Raw genomic sequence first — 21102 nt, forward strand, 5'->3', positions numbered from 1 at the left:
GAAAGAATAAATTGTTGCAGAAATTATTTTTATGACATAATTTCTTTGTCCACATTTGAGCAGAAAGGCACCAATTTCTGAGAGATACATGCATGAAAATAACTGATATGCAAAACTTATGCAGAACAGGGTTTTTTTAAGGGCTTTGGGATATAGTTTCATTACCCAAACCCCACAAAATCCCCATCTACTGCACTGGAAATTTGTGCCTCCTCACTCTGATTCTATAGCATTATAATCCAGATTTCAGAAACTACAGAAAAGCTTCTATAGTGTGCAACACAGGAATAACAATGTGCTTTTTGCTTTCAGTATTCAACAATTTGGGCATGAACCTGTCACGTAACTTGGGAAGGTGATGTGCCACCATTACATGATGCAGAATGTCTTTGTATCAGAGCTCCATCCATTCTAAAATAGTTACTGTCTAAACCTCTATTAAGTGTAATTGCATCTGAGTAAACTGATGCACCTGCCTGAAGCTCATTCTTTGAGGTTAGTGGGGCTCAGTGCAGGAGTAAGTATTCATCAGTTTTGTTTTCAGTGTAGAACTGTGGCTTTAGATATAGACAAGTCCATGTTTATAGGTCCATGTTAAATAACCCTACAGCTGTTTTCAAAAATCTCATCAATTAAGTAATCAATTTTTATTTATTTTTCTGCTGCTTTACTATATTTCACACACCTTGTACAAAAGTGTAGACTAACTTGTTCTCAACTGTTAGCAAAACAATGTGTCATTCGCATTTTAACAGAATATTTATTAAGAAAAACCTAAGTTTCACCAGTGTTACAGTTCCTTAAAATGTTGACCTTAATACTATGTTTCTGCAAAATACACTGTGTTCCCTAGTTAAATAAGATTTATTAAAAACTGAAATATAAAATTAATTAAACATACTTGTCCCATTCACTGTAATCCCGTGGTATGTTTTTCTTGCTTCTTTGTTTGTTTTGCAATTTTTTATTCTAAAAGAGAAACAAACAGCCATCTTGTAAGACAATTTGTTGCAGTGGAATTCGCAGTGGTTTCTTTGGTTTTGTTTCTGCAGTACATATTTTCCTAGTAACCACCACTACTCATGACTAATCTTAGTTCAGTCTTGAAAATGTAATTCATCTTGGTTTAAAGATTATTATTATTTCTGAATGATGCATTTCACAAATCATTGCAATCTGAGGGGCTCCTGAGTCTCACACTTCTTGTCCGCTGTCCTGTCACATCACAGAGGCACTGAGTGAAACTTTCTCATGAGTATCTTGTGATGCCATCTTCCCAACCACCCTTTCAACATAGCAAGGGAGAACTCAGTCTTCAGAAGACCCAGCCTTGTGATGAGGTGTTTGACACTGAGAGCGAATCAGAACCTGGTTTTAGGCTTCCCTTTCCCAAGAGAATTCCAGGCACAGATTTTGGTAGTCCCTGGAACACTCACAACAAATTTGCAAATAAATTACTTCAAAGTAGTGTCTGAACTTCTTTTTACCATTTATCACTTCACTAAAGTCAATTCCAAGATTATTTACATCCATTTTAGATTTTAGACAAGCTTTATCATTGAAGCTTGCCTTACCTAAGATTTTATCTTGAGGATGTTCCTGCAACAATCAGTTCTGACAATCAGATTTGACTGCCTTGTATCTCAACCCATCTCCTACATTAATGGACTCTATTTCCCTAGCTGTCCCCTTTGGCATCTCTTCTACCTCCGTCATGAGACTATACTTCTATGCCCCTCCCTGCTTGTTGACTTCAAAATGCTTAATAGCAAGGTGTGGTTCCAAACAGGTATTTCACAGTGGAACAGCCAGTTCAAAATATTCCCATCTACCCTATCCTGGCCATTCAGTCCTCCTCTTACCTTGCAATCCAGCATTCACTGAGTTAGACCAGTGTAATTCTTTGTAGAATTGCATATTTACAATTTTCTGTATTTAAACAATCTGATAGAGATCACAGTACAATCTCCAAATATCTGTACCAGTTCAATTCAGTATGTGATAAACTGGACCAAAGAAATGACCAGAAGCTTCCTAAACTCGCTTTGCCAGTGGTGACACTGTAACGAGGACATACTTCTGCAGCTGGATGTAAACACCTCAATTTACATAATGCAAATGTGACCCTTCCTGTAAACACTTCTGACTATCTATAATGTTAGGTTACACAAATTTTTGTAGTATATAACTCCAGAATTACTCTTAATGTTATGTCTTTCAGGAAGCGAGACAAAATGACAAATATGTTCAGTGATCAACACATGTTTAGAGGAGGGAGCTCCTAAATACACCTTCCTGAAACATGAGTTATCCTTATATATCCATCCTGGTGTATATTACTATTTTAATGAATATCAAGGGTTTTTTTTTCAACCAAAGTCCTTAATTTAAATGAGCAAAAATACTGCAACTCTCAGAAGAGACTCTCATAAGGTACTGACACTAATGCAACTCCAGCTCAGGGAGAGAACTACAGCATGTACATTTATAGAATGAGGAAGAAACATTGACTCAAAAACCCACCATTTAAAAAAAAATCTCAAGTCTCATATATTTGAAATAATTGTAATCAAGTTGTGATTCCAACAGAGTCAGGAATCTGATCTTATTATTTCTGATTAATAATATTATTTCTGATCAATAATATTTCAGAGGATCTCATCCAAGAGGCTTTGATAAAAAATGTACACTTGCACGCCATGGAACTCAAAAAAATAAATCTCTCTGCTTGTCATGTTTCCTGCTACAATTCATAATGTATGAATCCCACTGGGTTTGAAGCTCACTGAACATTTTCTGGACCAAAGATGAACACTTACAAATTGGCTTTAGTACAGGTGACACAACTTGGCCTTGGTTCTCCTGTGGGCATCCTAAAACATTACTATTCTATGGCAGCTAACCACTGTTATTTTTTAATTCAGAATATCCAAAACAACATGAAGGCTATTCAATCCTCTCATGGTGGATTTTTATAACATAAAACTTGTATGCATTTTGCATGCCCTGGGCTGTGGCACAAGGAGGTATCTGAGGATACAAATCTTTCTGGAACAGTATTAGAAAACCATGTTTGGCAAAGAAGCCTAAGCTGAAATCCCATCAATACAGTCTTTTGAATATTAATATCTTTAAACACATGCTTTACTTCTCTCCTGGACAAAATGAGACAGCAAAAATTATAATTATGCAGTGTGGACCGTTAAGACAGTTCTGGGCAGCCTGATAGGAAAAGAGGGGTGTAAAATGGAAATTTCCACATTGTGTTATAGAGGGGAATATTGCAAAAATTTTACTCTTTTTCAGCCCATTTTTTGAATCCCCCCCATGGATTCACAGCAATTAAAAGAAAACACTTTACAGAGTTACAAACTATCAGTAGTGAATTGAAATTACACCTACATACAGTATTGGCAAGAAAATGTGATTACAGACAAAACAAGATGCTTTCATTTACCAAATTTGTACCCATTAGTGCAATCCACTGGTTTAGGGTCAATAATGATTTCCAGAACTGGATTCATTGAAAATGCTGAACGTTTTCTGTATCAGATCAGATGAACAGTCTCCAACCAAGTAATAACATAAAATTATGGACGGCTTTGTGCATTTATTTCCAGCAGAAAGGATAAATTTGGATGATTCTAAACTTGAACCCACTTACAAAATTATATGATGCCAATCTGAAAAATAATTATAGTCCCAACTGATTAGCCAAACATGTTTAAAAACTGTAAGATGACACATACCTTTATAAGAAAGAAATAAAGGAAAAAAAAGAAAAGCTGATTATGTACATTATTCGAATTTTTGAGATTTCATGTTGCAGGTATAAAATTTAGTGTGTGCTATATAAACAGGTTCTTTTTATTCAGTGGGAATCTAGTGGTGATACAACTGTAGTGCTGCATAAAATATTTCAGGCTTTCCTGCTCTCTTCCAGGACAGGTTACAATTCCCTCAGAGGTTGTCTGCTTAGACAAAAGGAATGGAAATCACATACCACAGGTAAAGCATAAAGCTATATCTAGGTTTCCTGGGTAATAATGTTAACACCAAAACCTAGTAGGGAGAACAAAAGCTGAAGAGCAAAAGAACAAAATTTGTTGTGAAGACTGCTGCATGGTTTAAAGGAAGAGGGAAAAAAAGGTGAATATTTTGTCTTTGAATGGAGAACACATCCTCTTTAGTAACATGGCATATCCTAGATTTCAAGACACTTTCCATCACTTTATGCTAACATTCTAAACTGGGTTTACTGAGTTCAGTAAAATGGTATTAAACCATTTTCTGTTCTAGCAATTACACAGGACATGAATCAAGGATAAAGCTATAGTGGCACAATCCATCTCAGCAAAATAGGACAGTCAAGAGGAACATACATTGCAAAATATTAAAGAGTACACATTAATTAAAAAACCAAACCACAAACCAAACCAAACAAAAGCACACCTTAGCCTCAATACTAACCACTTATAAAACATGCACTGGAATCTCCAGCCTCTTTGTATACCACATAACAGAGACTGCCTAGCTATCCCAAATGTCTTGGTCCAACATCTATGTAGCTGACAATAAGAAGTAGTTTCTGACAACATAAGAACACAGATCAGGCATTTACTAATACATAATTATTCAAGAAAATAGAAATTAGTATGAAAGATCACACGGCCTGTAAGGATTCCTTCATAATGTTTCTGACTCACAAACCTCCAAAAAGAACAATGCTTAATGAATTTCCTATTGCAGTGTCCCAGAATTTAAAAAAAATAATTTTGAGAATCAGACTGAACTGATTTGTGACAATACCTGACAATTCAGAAAAATCCCATCCACACCTACTTGTCTGCCAATCACTTCAGCAGCACTGTATTTAGTATTAGCAAGAAAAGCTGGCCAGAAAAAAAATATTTCAGGCAGATAAATAAATGAAAAAAAGTAAAACTCAGCAAAATGTAAGGAAACTAATACCTGGGGGGAAAATGTAAATATGTTTTCTGTAGTCATGAAGATTTGTTAAGTCTGCTTAAGGGCTAAATTGGGAATTATGCTGTACAGCTGCAGTGGGAATATCAACACAAGGTACCAACACAATCAAAGGCTACATATACACCATAGCCTACCCAGTACAGGAGTGGCTACAGAGTAAAACAATTGCTGCAGAGGCTCTAACATCCCCACTGTATGAGTTCCAGGGTGTTTGTTTTGGACTGGCTTCTGACTGGTCCCATGGAACAAAAGCCTGCTGGCAGCTGGAGAAAATCTCCTGGCATAATTTCATCCAGAAGGAGCCTAGTTCACATGCTTAAGCAGTACTTGGAAATATGAATTGAAGAACATAAAAGGCTGTTTAAAGAGATCTGCTTTGGCAGTGAATTCTTGATCAGAATTAAAACATTATTGCAATACACATGCTAGTACAGAAAGCACTTTTGTTTAAGCATTGGTCTCTTGCAAGGGAGCTTAAAGGTCCCTTGCAAGAGACCAATGCTTAAACAAAAGTTTTTATTTTCTGGTTAACAAAATAAATCTAGTAAGAAAGGCACAATGATTAGAAGTTCATACATATAAAATCTCCCAGTTTTAGAAAAACTGGAGATACCTGATCAGTGGGAAGGCAGCTGCTGGAACAACGAATGGGAGGCAAGTTATCTTGTCTTTCATTTGGTGTGTCTGTTCTCAGGAGCTGTGATTTCTTATCATCTTCATTCATTTCTGCCAGCCAGCTCTGGAAATAAATAAATAATATTTTTTTTACCTTAAGGCAGTAGAGCAATTATCCTTAAAAAGCACTGCTCTTAATGGGGAAAAGCAATTAAGACAAAGAGCAATAGTGCTTTTTTTGAATAAAAAGTGATCTGCAAAAAAAACCAACACGTAGAGTTAAAATGGGCAGTTAATGTTCAGTGACATTAAGCAAAAAATAAATTTTAAAACATAATGCTTTGATAATTTCCTCTTTTAATCAAATAATTATATTCTACTTAGGCACAAGAAGATTGATACATCACAGTGATTGTATTATGGCCCACTATAAATGAGATCCTGTACCATCAGTTCACTATTAATTGCTTGCCATTCTTCAGCTGTGAAATCAGAAGCTGTGGCTGCAGGCTTATCTTTCCTCAGAGCTCTGCTCCTTGGATCCAAACACTCAATTCGCTTCTCACAAACCATCGTCAGTTCAGGGTAACACCCCTCCTCCCCAGACCTTTAAAATGCAAAGATAGAAATGTTAACAAAAAAGAACTGCACCACATCCTCCATGTTCCCTCCATGTGTAGTCCATACAGTGACTGCAGAGGACTATTTTCCTGTTACAACCCAATTTTACTAACACCTAATAACATTTTTATTAGAAAATCCCAATTAACCTTCAACCATTTTCCAATGCCCACATACACTGTTCAAAAGTTCTCACCACAGTGCTCATTAAAAAGAAACTTGTGTCATTTAAAGCAAAAGTTAAACAGATGTGGCATCTGAAATTGCTAGTCATGCAACATGGATCATGAGGGAACCAAAACAGAGTGGCAGCGTTTAAAAAAACCTAGCACTGAGCTACACAAACTTTTGGATGGTTAAAAAAAGACTTGGATTTCTAGTGTTATCATTGGGACACTTTGAGCATGATCACTTTAACTTTGTACTTTAATTTTAAATTAGAAAGTCACAGACAGGTTCAGACAAATAGAAAAGGGTTCACTCAAATTTTACAGAACAGGAATGTAATTATTAATGAAGGTAAAAAAATAAATTTACCTTAATACCCTGAGAATCTTTTCCAGGTGCTTAACATCTGTGCATTTTTCAATGAATTTGTAGTCCAGATGACTAATAGGTATTTGATATGTTTTAGTGGTTCCTTCACCCAGAAAATATGGTACTGATGCATCACCCATAACTAAATATTAAAAGAAAAAAAAAGTGATTCTGTAAGCTTCTAGTTACATTTTGAAGTAATGCAAATTTAAGGAATAAAATTGCTCACTCGCCACTGTCTCATGCAAGCAGACCTGTAAAAGAAAAAATATCAGATTTGAAGGCCTGATCACATTAACTGTTGCTGACTAGAGGCTTACTGACAGAAGTATGAGATATGCTTTTTAAGAGTATGCAACTCTACTGCAAGTCAGAACAATTCAGAAAGACCTCTTAAAGAAAAATTGCCTATTTTTACCGATCACATTCTCTGTTTTATTTAACACATACCTGTTTTAACCAAGTGGGATAATCACAAAGGAGAAGATAGTGAAGGACACTCCTTTTTTCAGAGGGAAGACATTAACCAATGCAGCATATCTAAAGGAACAAAAATCTTTGGCTTCTCGGTAGACAAAATAAATTCAATTCTCTTTCCTCAATGACTGCATTTTCTGGGTCTCTGATTATATTACACATGAATCTGAATCTTTTCCAGTAAGTCTGTTAATGAAGAAATGAGGGATTCAAATAAGATATTTCTGTCTCCCTGTGCCTTTGATCTGCTCATCTGCATCTTTTTCTGTATTGACCACAAGCTCTAGGGAGCTGAAATCTCCCCCCCCCCGCCTTTTACATAGTGCACGAAGCGATCAGTTAATTTTGAAGAAATACAATAAGGGCAACTAGCTAGTATGTGAAAACAACTATGTGTAGTTATAAACCAAATTAAAATAATTGTGTTCTAATGTCTTGCATAATTACACACATTAATTTGTAGTTACACAAAAAACGTTTACAATACAGTATCACTTAAATAATAACTGGTCATAATTAGGTGCTGCACAGAGATTCTGCCCCAAGACTTTGCGGTTTCAGTACTGGAAAAGGAAGAAGTCGCATGGAAAGAGGGACAAATGTAGGAAATAATTAAAGAAGAATAGAAGAATTAAAAGCTCATCACCACCGGCGGTTTTTCCCGTTTATTCCCGTGGCCGGGAAGGAGCTGCCCAGCACCAGGGCACCGCGGTGACCAGGACTCCCGGTGACACAGCCCGGCTCCAGTACAGCCTCCCCGCACACCCCTGGCAGGATGGGGGCTTTACTTCCAGGCCGGCCCCCGGGCTGCCCTCACGCCGCGCCGGAGCCGGGGCAGCGCGGCGGGCCCGTGCCTAGCAACTGTTGCTATGTACAACATGGCGCCGGGGACACGGTGCCGCCCGCCCCAGGGCTGCCCAGCCGAGGCTCCCGCAGAGCCCCGCCGGGCTCCAGCGGCCAAACTGCCGTCGCCCATCGGCACCCACCTGCCCGGGGCCGCGCTGTCTCCGGGACACGGACGCGGCCCTGCCCACACCGCAGCCGGGGGCCGCCCGGCCCTCGCCCAGGCCGCGCAGGCGCAGCTGGGCTCAGGACGGGGATCTGGGCTGAGGGGAGCGGCTGCCGAGGGCGGGCAGAGATGCAGCGCCCGGGGGTGCAGCTGTGGTCAGCATCATCCTTGTGTTTCAGCGTAGTATTTCACTCAGCGGAGAGCAAGCGGTCCCTCTCCCGCTGCCGGTGTCCCCAGTTAAGTGTTGCCCGTCAGATCTGCACTCCCCCAGCCCTGCTCTCCAAAGGTCCGTGCCCCTTCCCGAGGGCACTGGGGGCTCTTCGCCGCCTTAGTCCGGCAGCCAGAGGCACCCGGCCTGCCCGCACGGGGACCAAGCCCGCCTCCGTTTGCCGGCGAGCTTCGGCAGCGCTGCTGCCGCCCGCTCCTCCTCACCCTTCCGAGCACCCGTGTCACAGCCGACCCCTTCGTTCTGCTGTGCAGGCACAAGGTGCACGCTGCGCAGGCCAGGCTGGCGAACTGCTGGCAACTGTGTAGTAAAAAAGGTTATCATTTATACCCAAGTGTATCTGGTTTCCAGGAAAAAAAAAAAAATCTAGTCTTTGTAGCATAGATCAGGTACCTAAGAAAATCTTAACCAAACAGCTCCAAAACAGCATCTCAGAATGCTCTTTTTATCCCCTATACCAAGCCACAGCAGTTCATTTAAAAGTCACCACACAGTCATGCAGACCTTAAAAAAGATATTATTACAGTGATGAGATAAGCAAGTTATCTCAGCACCGTTAGCACCATCGGAGCAAAACGGAGATCAGACACACACAATCCAGCAGTATACTGTAGTACCCTTCAGTAGTATTATGTAACACACATTACAAACATTACAGCCAAAAGTTTTGGCTCATCATCACAAACCCACCACTTTAAATTACAGACCCCTGAAAAGTCATCTGAAAAGCAAAACAAGATCCCACTTTTTTGGGGTGCTATCCAAAAAATCTTTGTAACACAGATCTAATTCTTTCCTTGAATACAAACAAGTCAAACAACACTTTAAAAATTTCTATTTCTGCATTGCTTCTTAATGTTTAACTTGCCTCCCTCTCCCTCTTCTTTCAGGAGAAATGATTTTTTCATACTTTCAGACATCCATATTTTTGACATGTCCACAACTGGGTGCCAGAATTGGGTGCTCTGATGTCCTTTAAGATTTTCTTTTTTGAAATCCAGATCTGTTTCAAATCTAGCCTTCTATTCATTTTCAGTAGAATTTATTCAAACCACAGTTATTTTACGCAGTTCACTGGAGTCCAAAGAACATTTAGCAAAGTTAAAATGCAAATAAAGTTTAGATGAGAGTAATGAAAACAAAGATAACTCAAAAAGAATACAATTATCACTGAATTTAAAAAACACTGCCTACTTTGACTACAATTTAAACAACAGCTTTAGAAATCTACTGATGGAAGACAATATAGACAAAATTTAGTTTTACAATGAACTTTAATATTTCAATCTCTTAAAACACAAATAAGAGCGTGCATTTACACACAAACAGTTTTACAGAACAAAGTTATCAGAAAGATTGTATCATGAAGTCACTATCTTCAGCAGACATCATCGAGCATCAAAAACGACCACTGGAATAATGCAGTTAAAGAAAAAAATATGTTCTGGTTGAAAAAAAGATGGGGGAAGAGGAAAAGAGACTGTCTAAATCTAATCACAACTTTCTACATAAAGTATTTCAAAAGTCATTTTTAGTAAGATGCTGAATAATATCAACAATTCACAGTATGTTACCCAGCAGATTATAGTAACTTAATATAGAAAGAAAATGGGGAAAAAGAAGAGAAAGTGCCAGAAAAGAAATCCAGGTGCCAAATAACACTGCAGAGATTGTGCTATAGTAGCTTGCTGTACTGTATTGATTTCTGACCCTGAAGAATTGCTATGTGATTTTTTGAATCTTCTGTTCTGTTTCCTCTTGTCTCCATCCACAGCTTTCCAAAGGCATTCAAGTGCACTTGTAAAAGGATACATCTTTTTGTCCTTTTCTTGTACATTATTCTGTAGCCACATTCTCTGCACCTGATAGGATCTCTTGCCTTTATTTCATTTTCTGTATGACATTCTGATGTTATGGAGGAAGAAAAAGGAAATGGGGGCAAAGAAGAACAGCACTGTTAATGCACAGATAACTTTGAAAAGGTGTGATAGTCAAATTCCTACTTGTGGCAAACAAACATAGCAAGTGTAATTAATCTATATCAAGAGCTCAATGGTAACAAGATACCATGAAAAAAAGAAAAAGAGAAAATAAAAAGCAAGCTTCATTTACATTAAGATAAAAGAGAATCTTGCTAAAATCACCCAAATATTCTTGCATAGAACACATTCCACACTTGATACTAGATAGTCTACTAATGAAAATTTCAGTTCATCCCTCCAAAGCCCAAAGTCTACTGCCTTAAAAGACAAAATATTCCAGGGATTCCTGAAAATCACCAATTTTTAAGTTGTTGATTTATCTATAGGTAACAGAGAATTTGACTCCTGTACTTCAGGAAAACCTGAGTGCCCTTGCAGCACTGTCAATAAAACATACAGAGATCGAGGAGCTCCACACAGCAACACAAGCTCTAGGGAATTATCTCCACAACACTGTGTATGTACCCCATATGTGTGTCACCGTCAATGCATAAAGCTTTAAACACCATCAGGACATACACTGCAACTACTTCTATCTATGTACCCTTCAGTATAATGACTAAGCACCATTCACTATTAAAACACCAAATCTCCAGTAACAAGTAATAAAAAAATCAGTAATGTCTTTTCTTTACCTCCACAAATGTAAATCATTGGCTGCTGCTTTGGAGGCTGAACATCCTTCTGTGAATCCATGTTCTAAAACAAAAAATACACAACATGCACATTAGCTTGGGTGTGGGGTTTTTTGGTTTGTTTTTTGTTTCCAAGGCATATACAATCACTTTAATATCTCAAGCTGAAGGTAAGAGAACATGAAATCACTTCCTTAAAAGTAAATACAAACAAATTCCATTTATATTTGATGCACAGGGCATGGGCTCATTCAGGTTGAAAGAGACTTCAGAAAGTCATTTAGTTTGACTTCTTAAAAGCAAAGTAACATCAGGTTTCACAGAGCTTTACCACTCTGGTATAGAAAACCTCTAAGGATGAGGACAAAACTGTATTTTCTATTAAACAGTATTTTAAGCATTAAAGACTAATGAGTAATATTTTTTTTTCCTCCTTCCTGCCAAAGTTAAGAATTTCCTTGCTGGAAATATAAAGTTCAATAATTTCTTATATGCCACTCCTGTAACAATGGTGCTAACAAAGAAGGTAAGCCTTGTCACCTCTCCTCCTCCTCTGACACACTAGCTAACCTGATACACTATTTGTTGTTCTAAGGTATTAGAAATACTGGGAATAGACTGTGGGTAAAAGAGTAGCAGAAAATAAAATGCAAAACAAAACAAAACAAAACCCAAAAAACCCAAACAATGAGTGGCCATAGATGAAATTCAACCCTTCAAATCCTACCAAATCAAGAGTAATAACTCAATGTTATTCTCCAAACACCTCTTAATGTCCTAGAATGGTTTTGATTGTTCAGACTTTAATTTAAAGACAACTATTTCTTCATGGCATCAGACTAAATAGTTACATATACTCCACAAACACTCTACCAATCTTTAAGTAATCCTATCCTAACATGTAAATGTCCTTGCAACCATGAATTTTAAGGTGGTTACTGTACATAGATAAACACTTTTTCCCCACCAAATTTAAGTCTAGACAAGAACACGAATATTTCCTATTAAGTTTTTTGAGGCGGCTGTTTTCTGTATTGCTGTTCTGACACAGAAAACAAGAATTCCTACCCTTATGCCAGTAAATAGCCTTCTTGATGCTTCCTTATGAGAATGGATCTCTGATGCTTTTGCTTACAGCAAATATTATTTCCCTCAGCTTCAGAGTTTGTTTCAGCATAAATTCAGCTGGGAAAACTATGATACTGAAAACAGGGCAGAGACATTTCATACTTTAGGAGTCTGATCAACACTTGAAAAACCATCTTTTTAAAACTCCCACTATGTCACTCCGTTTAGGAGAACTGGAAAGAATCCATTAAACTCTACAGCTTTCAAGTATGCTACACCATAATCATAGTGGTATTTTAACTCACATGTGCTACAGTTTTTTGTGTCAGCACGTTGCAGTAAGATATGTGCAGCCACCCATTACCTGTGGAAAACAGCAGACTCAGAATTCTAAAACACAGAGCTGAACTAAGGTGGATCAACGTTGTAGCTAAATAACCTGGGTTAGTGCTGCTTGTGCAGCAAAATTACACTGCTGCTAAGGGCAGCAGTGAATTACAGTTCTGTGTTTTGCATAGTTTAGCTGGCCTTCACACACCCTGCAGCCCTAAGTGCCACCAAGCTGGCAGAGCCAACAGGCCCAGTGATGCACCAACATGTGCTGGGGTGAATCCATTGCAGAGACATGGGGTTACCATGTGCAAGAGCACTTCAAATCACAGAATGGGAAAGGCTGGAAGGGACTACAGGGTCATCTGATCCAACTTCCCCACTTAAGCAGGACCGTTCTAGACCACATGGCACAGAAGTGCACCCAGATGGTTTCTGAGTACCTCCAGTGAGGGGGACTCTGCAACCTCTCTGAACAATCTGTTCAGTGCGCAGTCACCCACACTGTAAAGAAGTTCTTCCTCCTATTCAGGTGGAACTTCCTGTGCCTCAGTTTCTGCCTGCTGCCTATTGTCCTAGTGCTTGGCACCACCAAAAGGAGCCTGGCTTCATCTTCTTGGCACCCCTCGCTTCAGATATTTTTACGCATCAATGAGGTCCTCTCTCCGAGCATCTTTTATGCACCCGTAAAAGAGGCCAACCCGCTCCTTCACGTCCCGCAGAGCCCATGAAGGAGAAGGGCAGATAGCCCTCTCAGCCCACGGGCCGCAGGCCCCCCATCCCGGCCCAATTCCGACCTCCCGCACCGTCCCGCGGGTCTGGCACGCAGAAGCGAAGCCCACGAGCCTGGTCCCGGCCTTTCCCTGCCCACCACAGCCGCACCAGCACCGCCCAGCAGCGAAGGGAACACCCGGAGGAGCCGCCCGCCGGCTCCCGCAGCTCCGCCGGCCTCGCCGCCTCCCCGGCGCACGCTGATGACGCTCGCCCGGCGCCCGCGGGGCGGGGCGTGCTGCGCCCCGCCGCCAGCTCCGGCTCCGCGCCGTCAGTGGTAATGAGGCTGAGGCAGTAACGAATACTCCGTTCTGGGTGGTAGCCACCTGAGGGGAAAAAAAGGAGAAAAAAAAAAAGGCACACAGATTATAGATTATTTTAAAACACAAGCTTCCATACGAATAGCAGCGTCAGTTGTCAATGAAGAAAGTAGGCAGCTGCATGGTTAGGTAAAATGAGCCCCAAGGTACCCGGTGTTTTCATTCTTTTATTTAGCTGTACCCAACATATTCGGGATAGACAATGCCCCGCGCCAGATCTGGTCATACGGCTGCGGAGTTTTAAACCACCGAGGTGTTCTACCTCAAGGTCCCCTCTGTTTTCAGAAGCATTTTAACAAAAATTTCGTGGATAAACCCGGCATCTTGATATTTTGATGCCGTGGTCGGTATCGTATGTACCCGCATGAAGCCAGACTTACACTCTACAAACATATATATTGCACATTTTAAGTGTAAGGTTCTGTTATGAAAGAAGTTCATATGTCTGTATTTCCCGATGTACTGAACTAAAACAGTGCAAGATTTGAAACGACCCCGCTTGCTCTTTGTCACTGGCTCCACCTCGCTTGTGGTAGGAATTTTGAGTTTTCAACTGACAGTTTGTATAATTAGGTATCTTTGCTGTATTTCCCCCCATGTTTAAGGAATACTATGTTTTGTGAACATGCCAATTTAAACTACTAGATCGTTCTATGGTTCTCTAGTTTAAGGAAAGATCTCTTCCTGTTTCTCAATATTGAATAAAAATTGTTTCCTAAGCATCCAAATTAGTACGGATGAGGTTTTATCAGTTGTAATTCATTGATGTTCTCCTACCAGCAAATCACCTTCATATAGGACTTGTATATTCCCTAAAATGGACTCAGGTAATAATAAATAGTTGTAGTTTTCCTAATTCTGTGTTTAAATTAAACGTAATGAAATCAGCAATGGCTTCAGACTTGCTTCTTCACACTGCTCTTTAAGAATAAAGCTACACGTAACTTTTGGAATGTCAGAATGAAGCACGGGCAAGAAAAATGGTTTGTAAAAGGCAGAGGTATTGTTATAGGTCACTACTTGCATCCTCTCCTCTGCTACGGAGCCGCTGGTATGGGTGGGGTACCAAGAGGTTTAAACAGAAGAGAAAAACAGCCTGATCTCTATCTTTCTTGGTAAACGCATGGTAAGAAATTACAAGTCCTAAAAAGGCAAATAGCAACACCCCCCCCCCCCCCCCCGCCGCCCCCCGGTATTATTTCTCTAGGCTAGTTAGTATTTTAAAAACGCATTTGTCAGCCGACAAATTTAAAAGGACTTAATAAATATATCTCCATGAAGAATTTAGTTAATCCTCTGAAAATAATGCTTCCATTATTAATAAAGAAATAATGTAATTGTTTGATTATCGGCATCCTTTCAACATTCACTTGGAAAAATGGGGTGCTTTACCAGGTCTTAAAGCTTCGGTTACTTCAGCCGTTTCCGATAAAATCCGCCCCTTACGTACGAGAGGAGAGCTTTGGTAAGTCACATTCCCATCTGCCGGTAAATTCTAGCCCTAAAGATGCTCCTTCGGATTTAGAGTGGCAGAGAGTGTTGAGACTGTGTGAGAGACTCCCACTGTACTGTAAAGTGAACTAATTCTTAGGGAATGGGTAGGCAAATGAGAGGAAAGGCTTGTGTGTCGAGATGGGGAAGGCACAGGGGGACAGGTGCTTTAGACAGGGGAAGGAAATGCAGCCGTAACCGAGCGCAGTGAAAGTGTTGCAGAATGTCTCACCTCGTTTCACTTGTAAGAAGTAGCGTTCTCAGGTTTTGGTTGGGTTTTGTTGTTGTTGTTGTTGTTTTTGTTTTGTTAGTTTTTTGTTTCTTTTTGTTAAAACACACTTTGTAGTGTGACTTCTGTGTATTGCATAAAATGTCGCAATTACGACTTGTTAAATTTCTTGGATATTTTTGATCCAGCTCGCATAAATCCATCCAGGTTTGAGTGATGGAGACAGAGCTCGCAGCGGCTGTCCCACTAGTAAGCTTCCAGGTTTACTGAGAAGGTATTTTATAAAAAAAGTACAGATATTTCAAAACCAATTTTATTCAGTTCCTGCGAAACAGACGGTACTACAGAAAGCACTTTCAGAAAAGTTCTACTACCCTAAAGAAAGTTTTTAATGTTTTCTCCTTTTAAAAAGGAAGGGGGAGATACTCCAAGAGCCTTTCCCTTTTTATGGCCCTTTTTAGCCATAACTGTTACCTTGTAGTCAAATAAACCGATATTCTTTCCCTAAAAATGTCGGTTTCCACCGGCTCTGGGTAGGGAATTTTTAACCCCTTATTTCCTCGGGGCCCTCTCAGGCAGCCTCACACCAGGAGGAGCGGAGTTGCCAAAGGGGAAGGCTGAGAAATTGCCAGATCCTACGAACAGGGGTTACGTTACTTAAACCGGGAGTTTGCTTATTAAAATGTAGGTGTTGCTTTTAGAATCGGTTTTAGGTCTGACGTTCCCCATCCCGCCGGTGTGAAGCCTCACGTTATCCTTACCGAGCCCAGAAAAAGCAGCCATCCACGTGGTTGTAGTTTTGGCAGTTTTATGTTTGGGTTTATTTTAGTATACAGAAAAACTAAAACCACAGCACAACTCAGCCGCCAGTTTCTGAATTACTACAAGATTTTTAACAAATTAAACGGGAGTAGCCCGTAGGCCGTTCACGACAGGACAAGGTGTGGAAAATGTGCTCTCCCCGTAGCTAGGGAGAATGGTCCTTCCTGGAATCTCTGGCAAAAAGTACAAGGGGAGATTTGAGGAGAACCTACGCGGTGCTGGAGTTGGGGATCCTCCTCCCGACTGCTTTGAAGGTGATGTACTTGACAAACTGTCTGTGACTGTTTAGTCCTGGGCTGTCGGGTAAAAAGGTGCTAATTAATTCAAATTAACTAGCGCCCTTATAACCCAAGCTCAAAGGCTGTGGTGCCGATAAGGATTATTAGCTGTGAATGCCTCAGGCACCCCTGAGGCACCCCTTAGCGCCGGCGCCCCTGCGCCTCCGCCCCTCATTCCCCTCCACCGTAGGGAGCGGAGTGGGCTCTGGCAGAGGCGGGAAAACCTCACCCTCGCTGCGCTCCTCTGGAGAGCAGAGCAGGGGCAGGAGCGATTCGGGGGCGCTTTAACAGTGGGCTGGGTGCGGCGGGGGCCGCGGGGCTGAAGTATAAAGCGTGAAGAGCGGGGCAAGCCTCGCCGCTGTTCCCTCACGTCCCCGCGGGGCGGGCTGGGCGCTCCCGGTCTCCTCAGGCTCCCGGCCGGGCCAGCGCGGAGGGGGCGGGGAGGCAGCGGTTGGTCAGGGCGGGTAGTTCAAAGCCGAGCGAGGGAAAGCGGCGGCGGCACGCGAGGGGCCGGTGTGGGTGGGGAGAGCGAAGCGGCTCCTCGCCAAGGGCAACGGGCCCCGGGCCGGGCGGCGAGAGCGGCTGAAGTTTCTCCAGCCCGCCTTCGCTCCTGCTCCTCGCTTTCAGCCCCGCTCGGGGTGCCCCGCCGCCGCCTCAGCTGCTCCCGGTGGGAGGGCGGCCTCCAGGCTCCGCTCCTGTGCCCACCGGTTTGCCCGGCGAGAAAGCGAAGCGGTTGCTTTGCTTGTGTCCGGCATCCCAGGGGACTGAGAGACCCTCGGGTGCTGGTCCTCAGCTGCGTCTCAATTATCGCCATCGCTGGGTAATTAGGCATTGCAGTTAACACATATATTTGTGGAGTGAAAGCTCTCAGCTGCGTAATGTTTCTCTTGCACCTCTCTTTTCTCTCCACATCCTTTCTCACTTCAGGTCATCACTAGGGGTAAGCAATACTTTGAATACACCGCTTTTGCATTGGAAGATCTTGATTTGCTTCACAAATTAGGGTAAGTGACCCACATCATGCAGACAGGACTTGGCTGTGTCATCTTCAGTATTATTACCAGGAAGGTATCAGTGACTTTGGGGCCAAAGAGTGGAGTCTGTTTTACTGCAGATACCATATCTATTTAAATAACAGCAAAAATACTTCTGTATCACCAAGACTTTGTCTATTTTGTTAGCAGTGTCACCACAGTGGTTTTTAAAAAAAGGCAGAAAATGTCTTGTTCAATGCATAAGTGTTCTGTGTGTATTACTGAGGAATATAAGTTGCTAGGAACAGGTGTGACTCCATCCTAGAATTTATGTCTACATTGGAGATACCATTTATATTACCTTCTAGTAACCAACATTTTCATCTCTTTAGGGTGCTTGGGAAGACTAAACTTGTTAGAAATTATTCCTTGTCCAAATCTGCAAATCCTGCCCTAAATTTAGTTTGGGTCTCTGAATATTAATTATTTTGTCCAGTAAACTCCCAGAAAATTTGCAGTTGATTTGTAAATTGATTTGAGAATGGCAAAATTAATAATAGATATGAAAAATGCACACAAATCTGTCCTTAGTACATGTGGATTTTGTTACTTCCTCTGTAACTGACTAGTGGTGTGACCAGCCTTTCCTTCCAGGCACATCTGTTTGATGACATCTAACACAAAGCTAATAAAACTTTCAGGAACTAGTTAAAGATCCCCAAATGAAAAAGGTGTGGTGTTATGGCTCAAATTTAGTAGATGAAATTCTCATAATAAAAAAGTGTTTATAAAAGGTAGTGTTATAAGAGCTTTTGTTATGTATCTCTTATGAATAGAAATAGAATCTTGCTCTATTATGGGAAATGTTCAGCACCTCTGAAAGGCTTTTCCTTTTGTATTTGTAAAATGAGACCTCATGTTAAATTAAAACTTAACTTGTACAGGTACTACATTTTGGAAAAAAATCATATACAAGCTTGAGGTGTATACTGGGGTTTGTGTAAATCCCAGAATGGTTCAGGTTGTAAGGGATGTTAAAGATCATCCAGTTCTGAGCCCCTTCCATGGGCAGGGCCACCTTCTACTCGATCAGGTTGTTCTGAGCTACATCCAGCATGACCTTCAGCACTGCTAGTGATGGAGTGACTTCTTTGGGCAACCTGTTCCAGTGTCTCATTGCCCTCATAGTGAAGAATTTCTTCCTAACATCTAGCCTAGCTTTCCTTCTTTCAGTTTAAAGTCCTTACTGCCTTGTTTTATCACCAAATGTGCTTGTAAAAAGTCTCTGGCTTTCTTGGTGGGTACCCGTGGGGTACTGAAAGGCTACAATTATTTTTCCTTGAAGGCTTCTCTTCTCCAGGCTGAGCAGCCCTCACTGTCTCAGACTCTTCAGAGCAGAGGTGCTTCAGCCCTCTGATTTTTTCATGCTCCACTTCTGGACTCACTCCAACATGTCCTCCTTATTTTTGGGGGCCTCAGGGCTGAAGGCATACTCAATGTGAGGTCTCAGAATTGTGAAGTAGGGGGTAAAGAAGTAAACATAAGTATAAAAATGTATGAATGAATTGAGAGGTATAGAAAAGAGGTGAAATGAAGCTTAATGGACGGCCATTCTTCACTTTTTTTTTTTTTTGTCAATTGGCAATTTTATTTATTTTCTCCTGTAATCTTTTCTAACAGATCCGAATCAATGTCATGCGCTCACGAGCTCCCCCTGCCGGACGCTGGCCGCTGTACAGCATTATATTCGGCTTCTACTAGAGTTACCCAAATTTCTTTAACTCTGCTATTCTGACCTCCCTTATAGCTGCAAAATCTTGTTTTGCTGTGATTTTTGTGTTACTTGAAACACAAGTTTGCTTCTTTTGTACTGTAATGTTTTAATTTTTTTTTCTGTTCTCAGTTCTACCCTAGAATGCCTGAGAGTGAACCTGCAAGCATGAGGTTTTCCTGTTGTTGCTTCTTCAGCGTCCTGCCTGAAAATTAATTTTCTAAGCCTGGGAGCCTTTGGGCTTTTGTTAAATGTGTGGTTAGTTCGACTGTATTTAAGGGAAATACTAATATTTTGAAAGGTAAGTGTGGATGTGTGACTGGGGTTTTTTTTGGGTGGGATTGAGATTTTGAACGGCTGTCTCTAGCATTCAGTTTAAATTTCTATCAACATTTTTGGCAATAATATCTACTGGCAACATTTGCTAACTAACTGTAGTTTTCCAAAATTCAGCATAAAAGTGAAGATAATGCCCTCTTGTTATGACAGATTTTTTATAGGTCTTTGTCTTCTTACAAAAAGAGCTATGCTCATGTGGTCCTTTGCTCATAGCATGAATAATCAACTGAAGTATAGCAGTGTACTGCACAGAGATTCCATACCTTTAAAAATATAGGAAGAAGTTCTTTTTTGGTTCATGAGAAAGCCTTTTCAGCCTATTTCCTAAAACCATGGAATCACAGAATGTGTAAGATTGGAAATGACCATAGGGAAGGATCATCTAGTCCAACTTTCCTGCTTGAGCAGGGTCCTCAGAGCATATTACTCAGAATTGTGTCCAAATGACTTTTGAGTATCTCCAGAGGAGGAGACCCCTTGAACTCTCTGGGTGGCCTCTTCCACTGTTTTGTCATCCTCACAGTAAAGAATTTTTTTTTCTCATGTTTAGGTGGAACTTTCTATGCAGCAGTTTTTACCACTGCCTCTTGTCCTATCACCAGGTACCACCAGGAGGAGCCTGGCTGCATCCTTTTGATACCCTCCCTTCAGCTACTGATAGACATTGATAAGGTCCCTTCTCCAGGCTATACAGGCCCAGATTCCACAGCCTTTCCTCATAACTCAGGTGTTCCACTCCCCTAATCATCTCCATAGTTCTACTGGACTCTCTCCAGTATTTCTTTGTCTTTCTTGAACTGGAAAACTCTGAACTGGACATAGCACTCCAGGTGAGGCCTCAACAGGGCTGAGCAGAGGGTCAGGATCACATCCCTTAACCAGCTGGCAATGCTTTTCCTCATGCACCACAAGGTACCATTGGCCTTCTTGGTCACTCTGCTGGCTCATGGACATTTTGTTGTCCACCAGGACCTTCTCTGCAGAGCTGTTCCCAGCAGGCCAGCCCCCATCCTGTGCTGCTGGTCCCTGGGTTCCTCACCAGGTGCAGGATCTGCATTTGCCTTTGTTGGGTTTCAGATGGTTCTCTGCCCATCTCCAGCCTGCCCAGGTCCTTCTGAAGGGCTGCACAGCTCTGTGGGGTATTGGCTGCTCCTCCCAGCTTTGTGCCATCAGTGAACTTGCTGAGGGAGGTGTCTGCCCCTTTCATCCAAGTCACAGATGATGAGCTGAACTATAGTGGGCCCAGGATCAACCACTGGGGGACACCAGTACTTACAGGTCTACTAAAACATGGAGAAGTGATGCAGATGAAACATTAAATGCTATTTGGAGTTGGTCCTGCAGCAGCAAAGAAGTAATCTCTAATTCACTAAACACTAAGAGCTTTGCCCTTGTGTTTCCTATTTTTGCTGTCACTTATTTCATTGTGTAAAACAGGGAACAAAAAAAGCAGAGACAGAAAACAAATGGGAAAGAAAGGTACTTATAGAGGTGAATGGGAGAAGGGAACAAAGCATGTCAGATTTCAGTTTGTTGTTGTCTTGGAATTATTTTCACATACCTGTCTTTGATAGAAGAGTTTTTCTCAGTTATGTATGTGGATTTTGTTTGTTTAAGT

The 21102-nt window shown here is 41.2% G+C and overlaps 2 protein-coding genes across 10 annotated transcripts in view; both read right to left on the minus strand.

Moving 5' to 3' along the window:
- The window catches only part of SPAG1 (sperm associated antigen 1), a 37692-nt gene extending 29310 nt beyond the window's left edge, over positions 1-8382 (minus strand). For 2 of the 4 annotated variants that reach the window (XM_077187473.1, XM_077187456.1), the window contains exons 1-5: positions 8226-8382; positions 6763-6904; positions 6052-6211; positions 5603-5728; positions 902-969 (exon numbers count right to left, since the gene is read on the minus strand). In XM_077187473.1, coding sequence (XP_077043588.1) covers positions 902-969; positions 5603-5728; positions 6052-6211; positions 6763-6902 — 494 coding nt within the window. In that variant the 5' untranslated portion in view covers positions 6903-6904; positions 8226-8382. Of the gene's footprint in view, positions 1-901; positions 970-5602; positions 5729-6051; positions 6212-6762; positions 6905-7212; positions 7426-7885; positions 8179-8225 lie in introns of those variants that run through there. The other 2 variants (XM_077187465.1, XM_077187467.1) reach the window with 2 other exon arrangements.
- A 1347-nt stretch (positions 8383-9729) lies between these two features.
- POLR2K (RNA polymerase II, I and III subunit K) lies at positions 9730-13482 on the minus strand. 6 transcript variants are annotated; one of them, XM_054638784.2, is made up of 4 exons: positions 13400-13482; positions 11092-11155; positions 10287-10379; positions 9730-9885 (listed from the first exon to the last, which is right to left on the minus strand). In XM_054638784.2, exons 2-4 carry the CDS (start codon positions 11150-11152, stop codon positions 9863-9865), a joined length of 177 nt encoding a protein of 58 aa, XP_054494759.1. In that variant the 5' UTR covers positions 11153-11155; positions 13400-13482; the 3' UTR covers positions 9730-9862. The 6 variants fall into 6 exon arrangements, with proteins under 6 accessions (XP_054494759.1, XP_054494752.1, XP_077043608.1 ...); XM_054638777.2 differs by having other exon boundaries at positions 13287-13478; XM_077187493.1 differs by having other exon boundaries at positions 13372-13462.
- Between the last annotated feature and the right edge of the window lie 7620 nt (positions 13483-21102).

This window comes from Agelaius phoeniceus, chromosome 1 (assembly GCF_051311805.1).
Source record: "Agelaius phoeniceus isolate bAgePho1 chromosome 1, bAgePho1.hap1, whole genome shotgun sequence".
In the NCBI taxonomy this organism is placed as follows: domain Eukaryota; kingdom Metazoa; phylum Chordata; class Aves; order Passeriformes; family Icteridae; genus Agelaius; species Agelaius phoeniceus.

Bases quoted from the DNA above. Each gene is read 5' to 3' on its own strand.
- POLR2K (XM_054638784.2), bottom strand. From the start codon at position 11,152: ATGGATTCACAGAAGGATGTTCAGCCTCCAAAGCAGCAGCCAATGATT. The intron at 10,380-11,091 runs GTAAAGAAAAGA...CCATAACATCAG, and splicing joins AATGATTTACATTTGTGGAG to AATGTCATACAGAAAATGAA. The intron at 9,886-10,286 runs GTATCCTTTTAC...GCATTATTCCAG, and splicing joins CAAGAAAAGGACAAAAAGAT to TGGTCGTTTTTGATGCTCGA.